Here is a 20,168-nt window from a genome sequence, read left to right as displayed (position 1 = left end):
AAGCAAGCACAATTTTTTTGGCCTCAAATCAGTACCCTATTCATCTGCTAAGTCTGTTGCTGACGCCCCATGTCAGAGCCATCTCATCAATACAAGGAGTCTCAACGTCTTATACCCGAGGCTGGCATCAAATGACTGTAAAATTATTCATCCTTAATCTCAGAGGCCTGGGACTGGCAAAAGGCATTTGTACCTCTTTTGTTTCTGTGATTTAAGAGTTCAGGAAAGAGGGAACGTTCTCTTCCTTAGGAGAGGCCATGTGTCTTAAGCTTTTTGACCATCTGGTCCTACCACGAATTTTTTAAATGTTCCTTACAAGGTCTGATGGTTCCAAACTCTATAAAACTAATGACTTAACTATAATGTATATTGCTCAAGCTCTACAGTGTCAGCTGTAGATAGTTAGAGCAGAATTGGTAAACAGAGACTGAAAACTTGATCACCTGTAGTCAACAAATGCAAACAATCCCTACTTTTCCATTCTATCACAACCACACTCTTCACTGGTTTTCTGCATAGCAGTGCATAATCAAAGCTATTTTGTGTATTGGAAAGAATAGCAAGCCAAGAGTTGTGTGATCCCACTTGCTTGTTGGCTCCATGAAAGGATCATTATGTAAATTTGCAGCTTCAGTGCCTAGGACAATATCTGGCATATTGCAGCTACTCAATAAATATGTCTTACTTGAATGGGTAAATACCAATTAGCATTTAAAACATAGTACTGACACCAGTAAAAAAAGTTAGGCTAGCTTTGAGGGTAATCCTTTATTTGAAATGGAAAAAAAATAAGCTGAGCCAACAAAGTAAAGAATGGAAAATGAGTTAATTTTAATGTTTGGATACTCAATTAGGAGACAGGACTAGTCTAGTAGTCGGTGTGCTGGAAACCTTTCAATGGATCATAGGGAAGGGCACTTATAATCTTACTTATCCCTTGGTTACACAACCTTTACACAAGTTCTTGATTCTATGCAAAAGCTCTATGCTTAACCAGATCCAAAAATTGATCCAGAAGTCACTGCAGAGGAGTAAGGGGGATCAACTATTACTTCTTTTTGATTTGGCTCCATTTGACTGGTTGAGGATGGGGACCTTATTTGTGTAGCTATTCCATCAAGGTCTGTTGAATGAATAAATGAGTGATGGGATTAGTCAGTCTCCTTTTTCCATTGCCAACTTCAAGTCATCTAACTGGCTAGAATACCCAGCAACGGAGAGAGGGAGAACTAAAGAGAACTAAGAAATAAATGCATTCACATCTCTTTCTCATCTGCAATCCCTTAAAAGCTCTGGTCTGGAGTAGTAGGAAGAGAAGTTGAAATGAAATGGAAAGAATGCAAAAAAGGAAAAGTAATATGAACACACACACACACACACACACACACACACAGGGAGGGCACTGGTTACCCTACAGAACAGAAACACATCTCTACCTTCAGAGCTGCATTCATTCATTCTCCCAGTATGATGACCTCTAGGTAATTCCAATTTAATACCAAAGGTACTGCTGAACTTATGATAGGCATATGAATGGAATGAGCCTACTGTGCCCCCAAGGTCCATGACATAATGTCTGAAATGGCTGAGCAATTGCCTCCATTCCACATCCTCTCAGAAAGTACTTTTGCATATTTTGGTGTGTGGGCACCATGGCTTGGTCCCAGCAGTCAGCGCCTGTGGGGACTCGGGGTAGGCGGGAGTGACAATCCCTGGCTTGTGTGCGGGGGCTGAGGGAGCTCCTACTCTCCCTTTCCTGTTTTTCTTTGAATGCTCTCCTCAGGTTGGGTGGGCTCAAAACACTTTCAAAAATTTTCCACCGCTCGGCTGTTTCCTCAGCTGTTCTGTCTCTCCTGTGTGGAGAGAAGTCAGCAGAACTGTGGGTGGAGGAGGGAAAACTGAGAGAAATATAGTACAGGGATTAGCTGTGTGGGCTGTGCAGAGAGAAGCTGTGTATGGAATGACAAATCTGTGAGACTCAATACCCACAACGAGGTAGGGAGCGCACTTCCTGCTTCCCGCCCTAGCTGAGGCTGTGGGAGGGGAGACCCTCCTTGGGCCCCCTTCCCATGAGCATCTCCAGAGTAATTTTGGCTCTGAATGCTGGGCCTGTAAGTTTATGTTCCTCCTGCTTCCAGCTTTTGGGGGCCACATGTGGTGGGACAAGAACAGAATTGTCTGTCCCAACTGTGTGCCAGCTGGGGACACCTGTCATTCTGTCTGTATAACAAGGACACATACGTGCGAGTTTCCAAATGAATTTAGTGCCTGAGCAGGAGATAAAGAATCCCAGTGTTTCTTTTTATGAGACTGACACGCTACCTACTGCGCAACGGGGCACCTCCAGTGTTTCTTTTTAAAAAAAACTTCTTACCAAACTTTCAGCTGGATAGGTGATGAATGACATCAAGGGCAAATGATTTGACCTTCTCTACAACCTGTGGGTAAAGGAGGCAGTTGTTCCTGCCCTATGCTTGCTTCACAGGGTGACAGGAAGGCCACAGAGATGACTGGGCAAAAATTCATTGAGTAATTAAAAGCTAATAGCTGATCTTTATGTGGAATCATTTTCCTGACCCAGGCTCTAATGTCCTTCTGCAGGGGGTGCTTGGGAGAGTGTTATGAGATGATTTCCGCCGCCCTCCCCACACCTACCCTCGCCCGCAGCATTTTGAGCATTCAGCTTTTCCTGAATGAAAATTTTCTTCCCAAAATGAACCTGATTTAACTTTGATCATTTAAAATCCTATCCGCCTCTTGGTTGCATAGTAAAACCTCAGTCAGTGGAAGCCCAACCTGTTCCTTTACTTCTAGCTTATGTTCTGTCAATTTCCAAAAGTATTCAAGTCTTCACAGTAAAAGACCCAAACATAATAGAACCACTAAAAACAGCCCTGTAAGTACAAGAGCCAGATGATGTAGGGGTGAAGAGATTGTATCAGAAAGTGCAGGTTAAGAACAGTACCTCAACAGAACATGAAATTTAAATTTGAATTCCCTGGCAGCTGAGGTGAAAACAGAAGAGAGGGGAAGAGAGCAGGAGTGAGAAAGAGATTACATAACTCATCCTTTTATAAAAAGGGTGCACAACACTTCACTAAGAGAGACAATTATATTTCTTGACATTCAGCTCTAAGATGAATTTTTCATGTAGATCTTTATATAAGGGCTATTGAACAAGATAATAGTGATTGTCTTTAAAAACAGTTTTGCAGAAGTTGCAAAACATTCCCCATATAACCATTTTTAAAACTGGATCTGAAGGTATAATGTTGAATCACTGTTCTGTGCAAGCAGTTCTGTGGGGTCCTCAAGTAATTGTCCACATATGTGGCCTTGCAGCACTCAGAGAATCCAGAGGGATGAATGTTAACTCGGTTCTTGTGATTCTCTGCCTGAAAGAGAAGTGGTGTCATTCAGGCTTTGTAGGGTAACCATAGAGAAAACAAAAATCCAAGACCCTTCTGCTGGAATCCTATGGCTCTCTTTGATTTTGTGAGAGACTGTAATTACAGGAAAGCCTGTGTCCCATGGCTGGCAGCATTTAGCCTTCATGTTATGTATCCACACTATTATGAACTAACAGTGTCTAGTTAACACTGAGTCTTGTGATATCCTCATTTATCAAAAGAAAAATCATCCTGTTCAAACATTTTTATCAAGTTCTTTGAAAATGAAAATCAATATGTAAAGAATTTTCTTCTTAACCCTGATTTAACCAAAAAGTTTTATCTTAAACAGAAAGTTCCATATTTATTGCTAGTTAAGGTTTATAAATGTCTTCCAACAGCTTGAGCTATTTAGTTAGTTGTTCTTCTATCTAATGTTGCTTATGTTCTCATGGATTTTTCTTCTTTTTCCTGTTTCTCCCTCTCACCCCTTCTTACCCCACATTATCTTATAATTACATTTCCCAAACCTAACTAATCATAAAAATCTATAGGGATGCTTGTTAAAGTTTAGATTTGCAGGCCCCTAGTAAGAGATCCCAAATCAGAAGGTTTGGGAAATAGTACTTTACTAGCTGGTCCCCATAGGGCCCAGCAGTGTGCTCTGTTCACAGTTCACCTTAAATGGGGGTGGCTGACTGGCTAAATGTTGGTGCTGCCAACAGGAATGCCAGTAAGAGCCCACTGTGTTGTTAAAAAGCAATTCCTACTCAGCCATCTGCTGTGCACTGCAGTGAGAGCACCATTTGTAGGCTGCTCCTAGGAGTCATGGCACTGGAGTCCTCCATTTCATTTGCATACATGCCACCTTCTTCCTCCAGGGAGAAAATGTGCCTTGACCCAGGTACTAAACAAGGCAGTGCAAAGGACAATCACTGCTCATGGTTACCAGCCCCTCTAATTACCTTAAGCACATATATACTGTTGCCTTCCATCCCAGACAAATTGTTGAATTATCAAATTCCTAGAGAAGCTACTTCACAAAGTTCACACAAATGTTCATACTGAAAAAACATTCAAGCAGTTCCTGAATTCCTGAGCTTGTAATATAGCTCTCAAAGTAAATACTTCATTAATTTTGGATAGATATTATGTAAGTATGGCAATTTCAAAAGATACAAAGGCAACAGTAAGAATCAAGTCTCCTTTCTACCTGTACTTTAGCTACTCAGTTCTCCTCTTCAGAGATTATTATTGTTTCCTGATTCATATTTATCCTCTCAGATAGTCTGTGCATATACAAGCATCTGTACTTTTTTCAACAAAATATAGAATGCTATATATATTTCTACCACCTTGGTTTTCTTGTTTAAAATATTTCTTGATGAATATGCCATGTCAGTATGTATGGAATTGCCTCAATTTTAAAACAGTTCCATAGTATTCTGTTTCAAGACTATAATTTAATTTGACCAATTGAAAGGCACTTATTTCCATTCTCTTGCTATCACAAATAATACTGCAGAAAAACCCTTGTCATATATCATTTCACACTTGTCCAATTATATATCTGTAGGATAAATTCCTAGAAGTAGATTGACTTGTTAAAAGGTATGTGCATTTTGAATTTTGATGGATATTACCAAACTGTCTCCATAGAGGCTGTAGTTTCCATCCAGCCTAGCAACATTGGAGAGTGCTTGGTTTTTCATACCCTTGCCTACACAGGGTGTGATAAAACTTTTTATCTTTGACAATTTGTTAGGTAGAAAGTGAAATCTTATTATAATTTAATCATGGATTTCTATTACTAGGTTGAACATATTTTCATATGTTTCAGAGTCATATTCTTTCTTTTTTATGATCTATTCATGTACTTTACTCATTTTTTTCCTGTTGAAGTGTAGTGGTTTTTTTTTTTTCTTATTGATTTATAGAGGCTCTTAGTTTTTTAAAGAATATTAGCCCTAGTATTTGATGTTTTTTCCATGCATTTTTAAATCAATATGTAGTTGACATACAATATTATATTAATTTCAGGTGTACAACATAGTGATTTAACATTTATATACATTATGAAGCCATCACCACAATAAATCTAGCTACCATTTGTCACCATACAAAGTTGTTATATATTATTAGCTATATTCCCTATGCTGTACATTGTATCCCCATGTCTTATTTATTTTATAACTGAAGATCTGTACCTTTTATTCCCTGTCCCCTATTTCACCCATCCCTCTGCTCTTCTCCCCTCTGGCAACCACCAGATTGTTCCATGAATCTGTTTCTGTTTTGTTTTGGTTTCTTTTTGTTTCTTCATATTTATTTATTTATTTATTTAGATTCCACATATAAGTGAAATCATGCAGTACTTTTCTTTCTATGTCTGACATTTCACTTGCCATAATACCCTCTAGGTCCCTCATGTTACAAATGGTAAAATTTCATTCTTTTTTTCTGGCTGAGTAACATTCCATTGTAAAGACAAACCACTACTTCTTTATTCATTCTTCAATGGGCATTTAGGCTATTTCCATATCTTGGCTATAGTAAATAATGCTGCAGTGAACATAGGGGTTCATATATCTTTTTGAATTAGTGTTTTCATTTTCTTTGGATAAATACTCAGAAGTGAAATTGCTGAATCATATGGTAGTCTTTTTCTAATTTTTGAAGGACCATCCATACTGTTTTCTGTAGTGGCTGCACCATTTTGTGTACTAATAGTGTACAAGTGTTCCCTTTTCTCCATATCCTCACAACACCTCACATGATATTTCTTGTCTTTTTGATACTATCCATTCCAACAGGAGTGAGGTGATATCTCATTGTGATTTTGATTTGCATTTCTCTGATGACTAGTGATTTTGCATAATGTGATGCATGTTTTTTTAATGTTAAGTTAGTTCAATTTATCAATATCTTTTAAAATAGCTTTTAGTTTTTGTGTATTCTTTTTAAATCCCTCCTTTCTCTCCCTTTCTCACTCTCTCTATATATCTATATAACTGTGAATATGTGTGTGTGTATATATATTCTCCAGTGTTTTTTGTAATATCCAATGATTTCATTTTTTAAAACTAGATCTTTATCATCTGGAATTTATTTCAGTAGAAAGTGTAAAATAGGTTATCCAACTTAATTTTTTTTCGTATGGCTATCCAGCTATTCCAACAAGAAAACTCATCATTTTCCCTTCTGTTTTGAAATGCTTCCATTATTATATACTCAAGAGACTGTGTGTTTGGCTGTATTCCTGACCTTTATAATCTGTTCCATCGATCCATCTGTTTATGCCCCAGTACCCTGCAGTTTTCATTTACAGCTTACAATTTAGAACTCCTGGTAAGTTAGGTTGCCCCTGCATGACTGCTGTGTGTGTGTGAATGTGTTTGTGTTTGCTTTGGTAATTTTAGAGATCATGTTAAACTGATAGATTAACTTAGGAAAAATTGAAATTTTTGTGATGTTGCATTTTTCTGTCTAAGAACCATTATGCCTCTCCCTTTATTCAAGTCTTCTGTGTGTTTTCCCTCAGTACTACCTTTTAAAATGTTATTTGTATAAATCTTGTGTATTTCATTATGTTTGCCACTATTTTAAGTAAGATTTTATCTTCTATGTAGTTGTTTTCTGCATATGAAGTCTTTTGATTTCCTATAGTAGTTTCACACCTAACTGTCTTACTGATTTCTCTTATTATGTAAGAATTTCTCAGCTGACTTTCTTGAGTTTTCTAGATAAACAGTCATATCATCTGCAACTGGTAATAGTTTTTCCTCCTATCTCACATTTTTTCCCCTCATGTCTGTCTCTCTGACTTAATGAGAATGCTTATAGTATGTTCCCATTAAGCACTAGGTCCCTGATGGTTTTTTGCTTCATAAAGATCCGTTTCAGTTCCCATATAAAATGATTCTTGCCCTATTGTCTTTACTTAGTTGTGTCATACTTTTCAATCATCCCTTCCAAAAACTAAACAAGGTAAGGGCTCAAGCCAGAAAGGCCTTCATCATATTGAGCAGATATGAGCCTCCTGGTGGCTTGCCTTCTGAAATAAAAGAGGAGACCAGTGTCATTCAACTGGCTTTCAGACTTCTGAGGAGACAGTGGGTCTCCTTTAAATAATTTATTGCTGCTTTACAACATCGGAGTTTAACAAATGTGCTTCATCCTGCCAAGAGGTGAGTACGTTGAGAGTCCTTTGAAGACCTGCTGGGCACAGAGCTCTGTGATTATACATTACGGTGTGCTTCTGCTCCACCAGCAATCAATTAATTTGCTGATGCATCAGGACTTCTACATCTTCCTTGTCCTCACATTCCTGGAAACTACACACATAAAGCAATCCTTCCCACTACACTCTCGCACTTGAAGGGAGAATCCCACACTTCAGGCACAAAATGGGACCATTTGAGTCATATTTCTTGCCTTTTGAATTTTACTTCTAACATAGATTGGTCACAGTATTGATAAGACTAAAATCCCTTCTTCTAAGTACCAACTTGCTGTGGTTCAATTTGCTGTCAAATCATTCACTCAGTCTGGATATGTGAATTTGAATTCTACTGCAAACTATGCAAAGCTCATTATAAGTCATGTGGATTCCTTTGTAATTATGATGTTTTTGTTTTTGAAATTTAAAAAGTCGTAATCTATTAAAGGCTGCTGCTCTTCAGATTTCAAATTCCAAAATTTTTGAGGTTTTCTTTTGGCTAAACAGCAGGGAGAGCTGATGTGAAGGGTTTTGTGGCATTTAAGTTAGGTCAGACTTAGTAAATAGACATGGAAAGGAACCATTTGTATCTGAGCTTTTTTGCTTGTTCTTGGTACTTAAGCATAACATAGCAACTTGTAAGCAGTAAAACATCACCACATTTCATATTACTTCCATTTTTATGCCTGGTGCTTTTATTTCACAGATTCAAAGAAGATGTTATACATATTTGTCAAGTCTACATGACCTGTTCATGCACTGCAAGCAGGCTCTGATCCCATATTTTGATTTCAGTACCATGAGAAATTTTATTCTCTAAATCAGTGATAAGATATAACATGCAGTTAACTATATATGGAATTTCCTCCTTGACAGACTTCATAAAACTTAGAAATAAGCATCCCCAAAACCATATCCTTGGTATTTAACAATCTTGTTTTTACATAATGAAGCCGGTATGACTGAAACAGAAACTTGCTCATCTATCCTTGCTATTCCCAGCCTGAGGCTTCAGGGTAGCAGGCAGAGACAGGGCCTGGGCATGTGATAAGTGATCGATAGATATTTATTGAATGTGTGAATAAAGCCTGAAATTCAATTCAGGCCCAAGTGTGCTTATTGAGACAATAATTTCATTACTTACTATAATTTACGTTAAAACATCTCTTCAGTTATCAGTTCAAATAAGATAAGCAATACATCTACCCCAGAATAATATTCTAGATATTAGTTGGGATTACGTTCTCATTCACAGGACATGGTTTTTCATTAACTAACCAAAGTATAATTAGTTGTCAGTGAACATGTGACTCGATTTCATGCTCAGTGCATCTAAAGATAGCAAGCACTCCCTGAGGGCCAAGTTACATGGTAGGTTCCAAAATAACAATCAATAACATTTTAGGAGGTTGCACTGACCTTTTCGAGACAAAAGCATGAAATAACAGATACACAGATAGACCCAGTCTGCCCCCTCCACTGCCCCTACTGGGGCAACACACTGGGAGGTTTTGTACTTTTAGACATGGGGAGGGGAGAGCACTGCTGTACAGATTTTCTGCTTTTAAAACCTTCTAAATTACTTTATTATCTGAGTCAGTGATGCTTTTTCCTTTTTTCTGGTTCTCCACGGTATTCTAAGATGGGTGTTGAGAAGTGGAGTCAACACAAGTAGAAATAATCTGAAAAAAATCTCTGTGGATGAACCGTGGTCTTTTCCATTCTAACACTTCTGTGGTACATTCATCAATAACAAAACAAACATAAAGCAAACAAACAGATGAAAAGCCCTAGCCTTCTGAGAACGAACATGAAGGCTACTGTACCGTTGTTTTTATGACCATCGTCTGCTGTACATGTCCCAGAACAGGACCCTGGTGCTAGCACTCAGGTCAGGAATTCTTCCGTTAGAAAGGAGCCTACCTTGTAACTCTCCCCAAAGCCTCCCAAAAGGAAGCTGAAAGGAAGAGCACTCATGGACTTTGTTTGTTTAAATGTCCTAGGCCACAGTGTCAAGCAGATTAAAGAGATGGAAAAGAGGCACAAAACTACTCCAGCTCTTGGGCAAGTTCAGAGAGCTCCATCTTCAAATCCACAAGTCCATATGTGTTTAAATGATTGGGCTGTTATAGTGCACTTGCTAAGCCCACTGCCAGTTAGATGCTACTAACACTTTTAATGTAAATGGGAGATTTAGGAATGGCAAGTCCTTGAGAATTTTATTTGGCAATTAAAATTATCTTATCTTGCCAGAATAAAGCTTGCCTTAAAAGGTATTGTCTTCTTTGGAGATCTTCAGTTTCCAACTTCGGTGGTTTTGGCATGATGGCCATGTGCAAAATCATCTCTCACCTTAGGTTTTCCACCATTCCAATCTGTTAATCAGATAATTAGGATCCTTTGTTTTATAGATTGGCTTAGCATCATCTTAATCCAAAAGTGTCCACTCAGCCAAAAATTGATAAGAGAAAACATATTCTTAGAGACTCATTCACCACAAAATCAGTCTGCTTTCTAAATTAAAAAAAAAAAATCTGGTTCTATTCCAAAGAGCATTCTGGAAGCTATTATATTGGAAAAAATGGATAAAGGTAGAAATCATTTGATAAAGTAATCTTAGTGGAAATGACCATTTTATAAAATCTGGTTTGCTGATCCATGGTCATGAGAAGGGAAAAATAAGTTATTTGTTGTTAATAAAAGATGTCCTTTCACTGCAGGATTGAAATATGATGAGTTGTTTAGCATGTGGCATTTTATTTTAAATTATTGTTTCCTTTTGTATTTAGATCTTTCTCTGGAATTAAAAGACTCCAGCTGAAAGTTAACCTCCAACCCAATGATAATTATTTTTTCTATGTGAGAGCCATCAATGCATTTGGGGCAAGTGAGCAGAGTGAAGCTGCCCTCATTTCCACCAAAGGTAACCTTCTCACTCCTTCCTTTCCACCATCCAGAGAAGACACCTGTGGGAAAAACAGAAGTTCCTATGGCCAGGATCCTCACCTGACCCTAAATTACTTGGCCTACTGCTAGGGTAATGCTCCCAAACCCCTTGGCAAAGAACTACTGTTGACCGAATCACTATATAAAGAGCTCTCTGCACAGTGCTCTGGGCAGGAGCAGACACGGAGGTGGATTACGGACCTGCAGACTGCTGGCTGCAGACGTGATTCCAGTGCTCAATCTACCATCGGGAGAATAAAGCTGGGTATAAACCTTTTACCCCAAGAACATTCTGTTGTCATATCTCAGTATCACTAATTCATAGTGATCTTGCCTTGGGCTGGAACCCTCAGGAAAGACAACACCCTAGAGAGCAACTTCTTAAAGGCCCCAGCCTACTGGCAGTGTTAGGTTTTGGTATGAAGACCCAAGATTGGTCAAAGATCAAGATGCCTTTTTTATTTTTCTGGTTTAAGAGATTCACAGCCTTTGCTACCCATTAGCAACCAGTCAGAGTGCTTAAAAAATACTAATGTCTGGGCCCCTTTCCTGGAGATCCTGATCTAATTGATCTGGAGATGGGCTCTGATGTGTGTTTTTAATCCTAGAGATGATTCTTGTTTGGCTTGAAATGAACTATAATTTGTAGGTATGTACTGAGTGTGGGTGTGTTGGGGGATGTGTAGGGTGTTATTACACTGTGAACTCTATGAACAAGTTCCCAGTCTTATTCTTCTGTTTACTTTTGGTACCTATTACATAGCTTGTACCAACTAATGTTTGTTGAATGAATGAATAACTCAAAAAATGATAAAAACTGTTCAATGACATTTTGGGGAAAATACCCAACAAAAATGCCAATAGAAAATGTTTGGCTGTCCTTAACGACTATAAAAAGAAGGGAGGATTCGAAAGGTGATCGTTTAACTATCTTATCCTAGACCTAAAGATGGCAGAAGACTGAGGGTGACACATTAAAGGATTTGCTTAACAAGCAAAAACTTGTACATGTGCCTTGTTTATGATGTGGTTAGGGCCAGCATGACATTTATAAAGAGAAGATATGGGGCTGCCTCCCCATACTGCTTCCTATAGGCCCAATATGGCACCTAGGCTTTCCATTGTGAGAACCACACTTTTAGGTCACACTGGTGCATCCCCAAACTTTAACATGCATGTGAATCTCCTGAAGAGCCTGTGAAAATACGGGTTCTATTCAGTAGGTCTCAGGTGGGGCCTGAGATTCTAATTGCTAACTGGTTTCCAGATGATGTAGGTAATGCTTAACAGAGTGAGCTCTAGTCCAGGAACCGTTCCTGCTGCACTGGTAGAGGTTACCAGCCATTGGCATTCACTAGGGCCTTGGAGTGAATGCCACCATGGATGACAGTGTCCACCTGCAGATCTAAAAAAACTGAGCAGGGGAGTTTGATGTCATACAAAAGGGAGACTAAGGTCTGAAATGTGGGGCTTGGCCTAGGGACAGTGCTTGACATCAGGATAATGTTACAATCCTGTTTTCTTAACTGCAACAGGAACCAGATTTCTCTTGTTGAGAGAAACGGCTCATCCTGCTCTGCAGATTTCCTCAGATGGGACAGTGATTAGCTTCTCTGAGAGGAGACGGCTGACAGAGTAAGTAGAAGGCACAAGATGCCTCAGCAGGAGAGTCTTCTGAGGCTGTGGCTTCACCTAAGCGTATACCAGGCCTAATGCACATGCCTGGATGTATGCCTTCAGACATGCATGCATGTGCACCCATACGGTGTGGCTGTGGTTCATCACGGTGGTGGGGGTTGGGGGGCAGAATATGGTCACCATGGGGAGCAAGTGTCAGTGTCATTATTTTTATTACAAGTACAAGCACAGATAGTTTTGTTTAAAACAGGCTGTTTTAAGGAATTATCTCTAGTTTAATGAGAAAAGAGTCCAGGTTTATTCTTGTTACTCTCAATAGCAGACCAGTTTTTTATCCATCCACTTGAAAAGGAATAGAGGAGAATGACATTTTGTTGAGTTTCTGGTTCTGACCACTTGCCCAACTTTCAGACTTCTCACACTATCTTGTCCCCCTTCCACCCCCTTAGTAACTCCCACAAAAACAAGTATCAAAGTAAAAATGAACCATAGGCTGAGGACACGATGGGCAGACTGCTCTGCAATTTGCCTGCACTCTGTCATGGTTATTCTGAGGGTCAGAATGGTCAAATGGCAGAGAGTACGTGCAGGACTTTTGAAAGCTGTGACACGTGAAGCCCAGGCTGTCGTTGGCAGTGATGCACCGTGCCGTGCGCTGCCAGCACGCTCTTGCAGTACGGCACAGAGCCAGCCAGCAGTGACTGGCACTGTTTTCCTTTTGGGTTGCTATTCACCTGTGTAGGGCCCAGCTCAGGTGTTATTACCTGCTCTGGGAAATGGCTAAGCCTGCTCTGGGCCCTGGCACCCTTTGGCCTTGTCTGTGAAAAGATTTGAGCCCATGTGGAGTTATTTGTCAGCCACTCAATCTTGAATAATCTTCAAACAGCAGCCCTATCTTCTGCGTCTTTGAACCCTCAAATCTAGCATGGGGCCTGGAACATTGTAAGTACTAAAAATATACAAATAAGTGAATTCAGAAAAAGAAAGATTTAAGAAATAGATTTGGCTTTTCTGTCTTCTTTTGATTCCTCTAAAAATCAAAAAGGAAAGAAATAGACTGGCAGTTGGTAAGTTCATAGATAATAACTGATGATAGCTGTGATGTATTTCATAGAACTCTATTTATTTATTATTAACCTGAAAATTAGCTCATAAATATCAGGCAGTCACACTTTGCTCCAGAGACCAAGGGCCTGTCAGCAGCCACCTCTCTGAAATGAGGCTGTTGGGTAAAGACATGAGAAAGTAAAATACATTCCCTTACATTAATCATCTTCTCATCTGTTAACGGGGAGAGGGAGAAGGAGCTGACTGAATATTAACACTGCTTAAATTTAAAATGCTTCCTTGCTATCTCAGCCATTTCAAAGCAAAATTTAGCAGTTCCTGGAAACAAGGTCACCCATCAGCAACTGAAAGTGCTTGAGTTCATTTTACCATGTCTGTTATAAAAATAGCTAAGGTGAGACAAAAACGAGCCTTTCAACAACCTCCTGGGTACACCTCCTACAGTCCACAGAGGCCAGAGTCCCAGAGACTGTTGACCACAGCTTCTGCAAAGCACACTCATCACGCCTGGTTAGTTCCACACTCAGCTGTGCGCTGGCCTCACCAGCCATCTTGCTGTTGAAGAGCTACACCTATTTGGTCTCTGTGCCCAGGAAGGTCAGCAAACTGGAACTCATTGTTAAAAAAGATTTTGGAGACTCTTTTTTTTGCAAGTTTTGGAAAAAACCTTTGTAAGTCATTTTCTCTTGGAACTCCCCCCCAGCCTCCCTGGAACTGCCTCACTCTCCTTGAAAGCAGAGATTGTATCATTTCATTTTGTCCTGCTGTTATTCTTGTTATTTTCTGGTTCACACCTTCACGAGATGCAAGTTACATGTGGCAGTGGAAATATGTCGAATGCATGAGGGTTTAGGGAATTCTCTAGTGATCACATCAAGGTTGGGAGCACAAGAAACAACGGATGTCTTTAGTCAAAGTCCAGCAGTTTCCAAGGATGGAATCCTGCCTAAACTGTATGTAAGTTTGTGAATGATCTTTATGAGATTAAGGCTGGCACTTCCTGTGCCACACTTAACCTGATCACCTTTGCCTGCAGCATCCCATCAGTGCTGGGTGAGGAGCTGCCTGCCTGTGGGCAGCATTACTGGGAGACCACGGTCACGGACTGCCCAGCTTATCGCCTTGGCATCTGCTCCGGCTCTGCCATGCAGGCGGGGGCCGTGGGACAAGCGGAGGCCTCATGGTACATGCACTGCTCGGGGCCGCAGAGGTAAGCTGCCCCTCCCTTCTCAGGCAGTGTCATGAGCTGATATCCAGGCAGAGGTCTCTGAAGGGCCTGATAAAGAACATCTTACTTCACTGCCCAACTTCTGAGCCAACACAGAGAGAAAACAAAAGTCAAGGATATGAAGGCTAAACCACTACTCAATTACTGAGGAAACCAGTTTTAGAGAATGCGGTTCACACCTAAGGATGAGGTTTCTTATATCGAACCCTATTAATAGACAGACTTGTACCCACCCAGAGCCTTGGCCAGGTCAGCTTCCTCATCCCACAGGGCAAAGATGGCCCCTGGAGAAACAGAGGAGGATGTATGTTTCCTTGGGAAACTCCTAACCAAGAGATAGGGAAAAAGAAGGGGCTTCTGGGCTATGAACAGCCAGGTTTTTCTTCCAAACTCACCCCAGGGTGGGGAGAGACTACAAGGGTAATACTAAGAGTGCCCCCTCCACAGAGGTGGGAGTGAGGCAGAAGTGGGCCTCCGCACATCGGTCCAGATCAGGAGTCAGCAAACTACAGCCCATAGGCCAAATGCGAGCCACCGCCTTTTTTGATAAAGTTTTATTGGAACACAATCATGCTCATTTGTTTACATATTTTCTATGGTTGCTTTTGTGCTGCAATGGCAGAGTTGGCGAGCTGCAACAGAGACCAAATAGCCTCCAAAGCCTGAGACATTTGCTATCTGGCTTTTATAGAACAAAGTTGCTAACTATATTTATTATTAGTAGTAGTATTGGTTGATGTGAAAAAACCATTAACCTGTGTTAGTCTCAGAGAGCTAAGGCAAGCATGTTATGATCTAAATGCATTCACAGGATGGTCTAATAAAAGAGCACTGGACTGGGAGACAGAAACCTGATTTTAGTCTCAGCTCCATCCTTGACTAGCCTTTTATTCGCTGCTAACCAGAAGTTGGTTAACCCTTTGAGCAGGCCCAATAGGCCTCAGCTATCTTGTCAGGAGACTGGTGCTTGGTCCTCTACCTTTCAGATTGTGAGCATCACATGAAATCAGGTAGAGGGAAGAGTTTTGAAAGTGTTAAGTGTCATACAAATGTGAGGCATTATTCAAATGGAATGCTTTAAAAAGAAGCCTTCAGTGCTTGAAGTTCCCAGAAAAAGGCCCACAGATTGGGATTTTGCATATCTCTGGCTGCACATTTCTCCCTGCATCCTACTTGATAGAATTTGATTTTCTGACATGGTTCATAAGGACTCCATCTCCAAGAGCTATTTAAAGTCACATTTCATCAAATCAGAGTAATTGTGATGAACTGATGTTCCATGCTGTGCAGTGCTCAAGGACCCAGCCCCTGCCCAGGATTTAAAATCACTCAAACTTAGAGTTTATAATCCATAGATTTAGAACTGGGCATTGATGTCACAAACATTTCCTTAGATGCTTGAAGCCTTGAGAACACCAACCAAAGACTAGCCTCCGATAATAAGTTTCCAGACTTCTAGAAAATACAATTGTATCTTCTGTTTAACAGGTTCAACGACTTTGGTCTTTGACCCTTTCAGGCCCAGGGGAGTTCCCATAGCTTGTGGGGGCAAGTGTGTGCCCACCTGGGTGGCCACAGCACAGAGATGTCAGGTCTTAGTGCCTCCATTTCATGTTCCCAATAGAGCAGCCCTGGCCTCTCGGGCAACAAGAGAACTGCTATGGTAGACCGCCTATGTATTTTCACTCTTTCTGGCTTCATGATTTGAAACCAAACTGATATTCTCTTGATTCTACTTGCATAGAATCCAAGCTTTAAGATGTTACAACTGGAAAAGAGAACTGAATACTCTGAGGAGAAAGAATCAGTTGGATTTCTCCCTGTCCATTCCTAACCTTACCACCCTGGTTTGTGGCTCCACACGCCCTTTCCCAGGTTTACCCACAGCCACCAGGCCTGTACCCTTCCTCTAGCCTACACCCCTCCCAGGCTATCCTGGGGCCACAGCTTGCAAGCACTTCTAAAGGCTCATTTTCATCATGTCTCTTCCTTTTTTACTCAAAAATCTTCAAACATCTACCATGGTGTCAGTACTCAGATGGAACCACAGTACAAAAGGGAAGCCAGGGAGAATGTCACCAGGCTGGGGGATGAGGGGCCTAAGAGGAGCAGCCACCAGGCTGCAAGGGGCCTGGCCCTGCAGCGGGATCCACGGGGTGGGTCTGCCTTGGGGTGGGGGCCTGCACAGACCGTTCCAGGGTTACACAGGGCGCTAGAGTCGGGCTGCTGGGCGATCTTTGTTTGAATAGGAACCAGCAGTCCCATGGAAGGCAGGCAAAAGCTGGATAGGGAGTTAGAACCAAGCAGACAGGCCTGGTTTCAGACCAGAAGCAGGGCCAGGCAGATTCCAGGCCCTGTGGAACTGGTGGGACCACGGCTTCACGGAATGCCTTTCCCTCCTTGGCCTCCATGAGGGGGACTGGCTCAGGGACCAACTGGGGCTGGGCCTATGGGCACCAGGGGCCTTCCAAGAAGGGGTAGGAAATGGCTCATTTGGGTATTCAGAGCCCTCTAGACCTGAGCTGTGCAATCGGACATTGTGCAAAAATAGAGAAATTGTGTCGCCTGTGGCTATTGAACACTTGAAATGTGGCTAGTAGGACTGAAGAAATGGATATTGAATTGTATTTAGTTTCAATTAGTTTTAATTTAAGTGGCCACATGTGACTAGTGCCTATTGTGTTGGACAGGGCAGGCCTAGATTCTAGCCCCTGACTTACCCATCTATGTAATATCCTCAAAGTCATTCTCATGTCTCCTCTAAACCTGGCAGGCAGGTGGTGATACTCGCTACAACATGTAGGCTTATTCTGCCTCCTCATCACAGCTTCTGCTGCCCGTGCTTCTTAGATCTCCCCCTTCCACTTTTCCACCCATCCAGTCCTGACCATTCTTTTTGGCTCAGTAGAAGCCTGTCTGCTCCCAAAACATTCTGTAGGAGCCCCAGCCTACACTGCACCCCATCATTGCCACCTGCCACCTTGTCTGCTCCACAGGTTCCAGAACTTCATAATGTTCTATCATCTCTCTCATTAGCTAAGCATTGAAAAGGTCCTTTATCATGTGTATCTTGCTTATCTTCCCATCCCTGGGAACCTCGGCCCTATCACGTGAGCTTCATTCTGCTGTGAAGTTACCAATTGCCCATTTTCTAAATAAACCTACACTCAAGCTTCTGGGCCTTTAAGACAGACATCACAGGTCTTACAGGTCCTTGGCTTCCTCTGCCATTCCAGAGTCATGTACCCAGGTTGTAAGGCCCCGTTGTTGCTGGGGTGCACCCCTCAGACCTCCCCTGTCCAGACCTTTCTGTCATCTCTTTTCTTCTCTTCCATCTCATTTCTTTCGCTGCTTTCAGGGTCCCACCCTCTGATTCTAAACTGCCAGGAGAAAACTCCAAACTTGTGTTACTTTTTGCACAGAGCAGTTTAGCTGCTTCTGTTCATCAATTTCTCCTTCACAGCCTGGCCTTGAACTTCTCCTTTCACAGCCAAGCAGGTCCATTAATGTGTTTAGTAAACACTTTACTGATCTGTGCCCTGAGATGGATCCTCAGCCTTACCCTATATTTAAGTCATCAACAGTTTTTTTCTTCCTGATCAATAGGGTATGGGTTCCCAGAGGGTGAGGACAGTACTCTGTGGGCCTTCCCAGAAGGCCTGGTAAGGTGCTGGACACTCACACGTGCCTAATGAATGCTTGTTGAATTGAATGTATTTGAACTGAAGAGAGAGCTCAAAGGCAGTCCCCACCTCCTATGGCTTCAAGGCTGTAGAAAACATTCAGAAGATGAAAAGAAAGTTGGTTTTGGACAGGGGAAGCATACACAGAGGTTGACATTGGGCAAAAATAATGAAATATTTCTTAAACTTCATAAAGGCCCTTATGTAAGTTACTTATAAATTTTTTGAACTATAAAATGAATATATTTTATGGAAGGCAAGGCTGCAGTACTTTTTAGAATACATGGCAGCCTCAGAGGAGTTTTTTTTAAAAGAGTGACACACCTTGAATGCGGTAGTTAAAACATGTGGGCAGCTGGGAAAGAATTAGAATGTGGAGCAAAATCAGAAGGGGGGCATATGCTGGTTATTCTGGGACCACCTCCTAATGAAGAAGGAGCAAAATTATTAAAAGTGCTCATCTGTTGAGATGAGCTATGAATTTTAGCATCTAAGAAGGATCTGGTTCAAGTATTTGGGACAATATTGCATCTCATTATTGGGAATTGAAGTTAATATCTGAAAAACTGGTTTCCTCCAAGTGATTTTCTTTATCATGATCCTTCAAGATATCCAATTCTGTTTTTAATTTCCTATTCTGTTTCATTTCAGATACACATTTTTCTACAGTGGCATTGTGAGCGATGTTCATGTGACCGAGCATCCTGCCAGAGTGGGCATTCTACTGGACTACAATAACCAGAGGCTTCTGTTTATTAATGCTGAAAGTGGACAGTTGCTCTTCATCATTAGGCACAGGTTTAATGAGGGTGTTCACCCTGCCTTTGCCCTGGAGAAACCTGGAAAATGTACTTTGCACCTGGGAATCAAGCCGCCAGATTCCACAAGACACAAGTGATCACTGACCTACAGAGTTTGTTAGAGCAATAATTCAAAACCTGGGGGTTTGTTGTTCCTTCCCTTGGGTGCTGTACGTCATTCAGAATATCTCCCACACATTCACACTAGTAATAGCCACATATACAGTGATCAACACGTGAACAACACACCATGAAAACCTTGGCATTTTAGGGGAGTATGAGAGCAAAGAGGATGGAAAAACAACCTCCACCTTTTGCTTTGTATATTTAGTTGTTCCCTATATTAAAGCATTTATAAAGACTTGAGAACCAAAATAGAGAAAAGGATTTCCACCTGTTTCATAGGTAAAAGAAATTCTTGATGGACAGGTCTGAGTGAAGGGAAGGTTGTGCTAGTAACACATCTCCTCTGACAAGAAACACTGACTTTTCCACAAGAAAAATGTCACCTCACTTCACTAACGGATGATGAATCCTAATCATTAGAGAAAGTGTTTTAGCCATTTTAAGTTGATAATGAACTGTTTTGTAAAAGTATATGCTGTAGAACACAAGTCTCTTTTCCCTGAAATTTTAAATGTAGACAAGTACTAGATATTAGAAATTTCCGTTTTGTTAAATAAATGGTTAGAGTCTATAAAACAAAACACATTATATGAACTTCTTATGTGTCTTACCCATCTGGCATAGTGGACTGAGACAAACTGCAGAGTAAATGACCATCACACTTGAGTAGGTTGCACTACTACTAATTTTCATTTAAGAATTTTACATACATGCCTTAAAATCTAAACACTTTCAGCCCATAGTTACAGTCAACTGCAGAAAGATGGGAATCTCTTTTTGCCAAATGAAATGGTCATTTTCAGACATTTTTGAAATGTCTGAAAGCCTTCTAAAATATGTTGATAAATCTAGAATGCATGTTGATATGATTGCCTCATGTTTAATATAAATAATTTGATCATATTTATAGATTTTTTTAACATTATGAATTCAGTTTTTGTTTCTTGATTGAGAAATAATATCCTGGTCTGGGGATATATTCAAAAATCTATTGTTTAATAGCTAGAAAATTCAAACTGGATCTGTACCTGCATTAATAGATGCCCTGTAAAGCTATGACCACTCTGCTTT

At 40.8% G+C, this 20,168-nt stretch overlaps 1 protein-coding gene across 2 annotated transcripts in view; it reads left to right on the top strand.

The window, feature by feature from the left end:
- The window catches only part of CMYA5 (cardiomyopathy associated 5), a 113,303-nt gene extending 93,625 nt beyond the window's left edge, over positions 1-19,678 (top strand). Inside the window, exons 10-13 of one of the 2 annotated variants that reach the window (XM_036914156.2) lie at positions 10,398-10,531; positions 12,090-12,189; positions 14,297-14,470; positions 18,823-19,678. In XM_036914156.2, coding sequence (XP_036770051.2) covers positions 10,398-10,531; positions 12,090-12,189; positions 14,297-14,470; positions 18,823-19,069 — 655 coding nt within the window. In that variant the 3' untranslated portion in view covers positions 19,070-19,678. Of the gene's footprint in view, positions 1-9,861; positions 9,990-10,397; positions 10,532-12,089; positions 12,190-14,296; positions 14,471-18,822 lie in introns of those variants that run through there. The other variant, XM_057493995.1, reaches the window with a different exon arrangement.
- Positions 19,679-20,168: the final 490 nt, after the last annotated feature.

This window comes from Manis pentadactyla, chromosome 2 (genome assembly GCF_030020395.1).
Source record: "Manis pentadactyla isolate mManPen7 chromosome 2, mManPen7.hap1, whole genome shotgun sequence".
In the NCBI taxonomy this organism is placed as follows: Eukaryota; Metazoa; Chordata; class Mammalia; order Pholidota; family Manidae; genus Manis; species Manis pentadactyla.
This window is presented reverse-complemented; position numbering and strand designations above follow the sequence as displayed.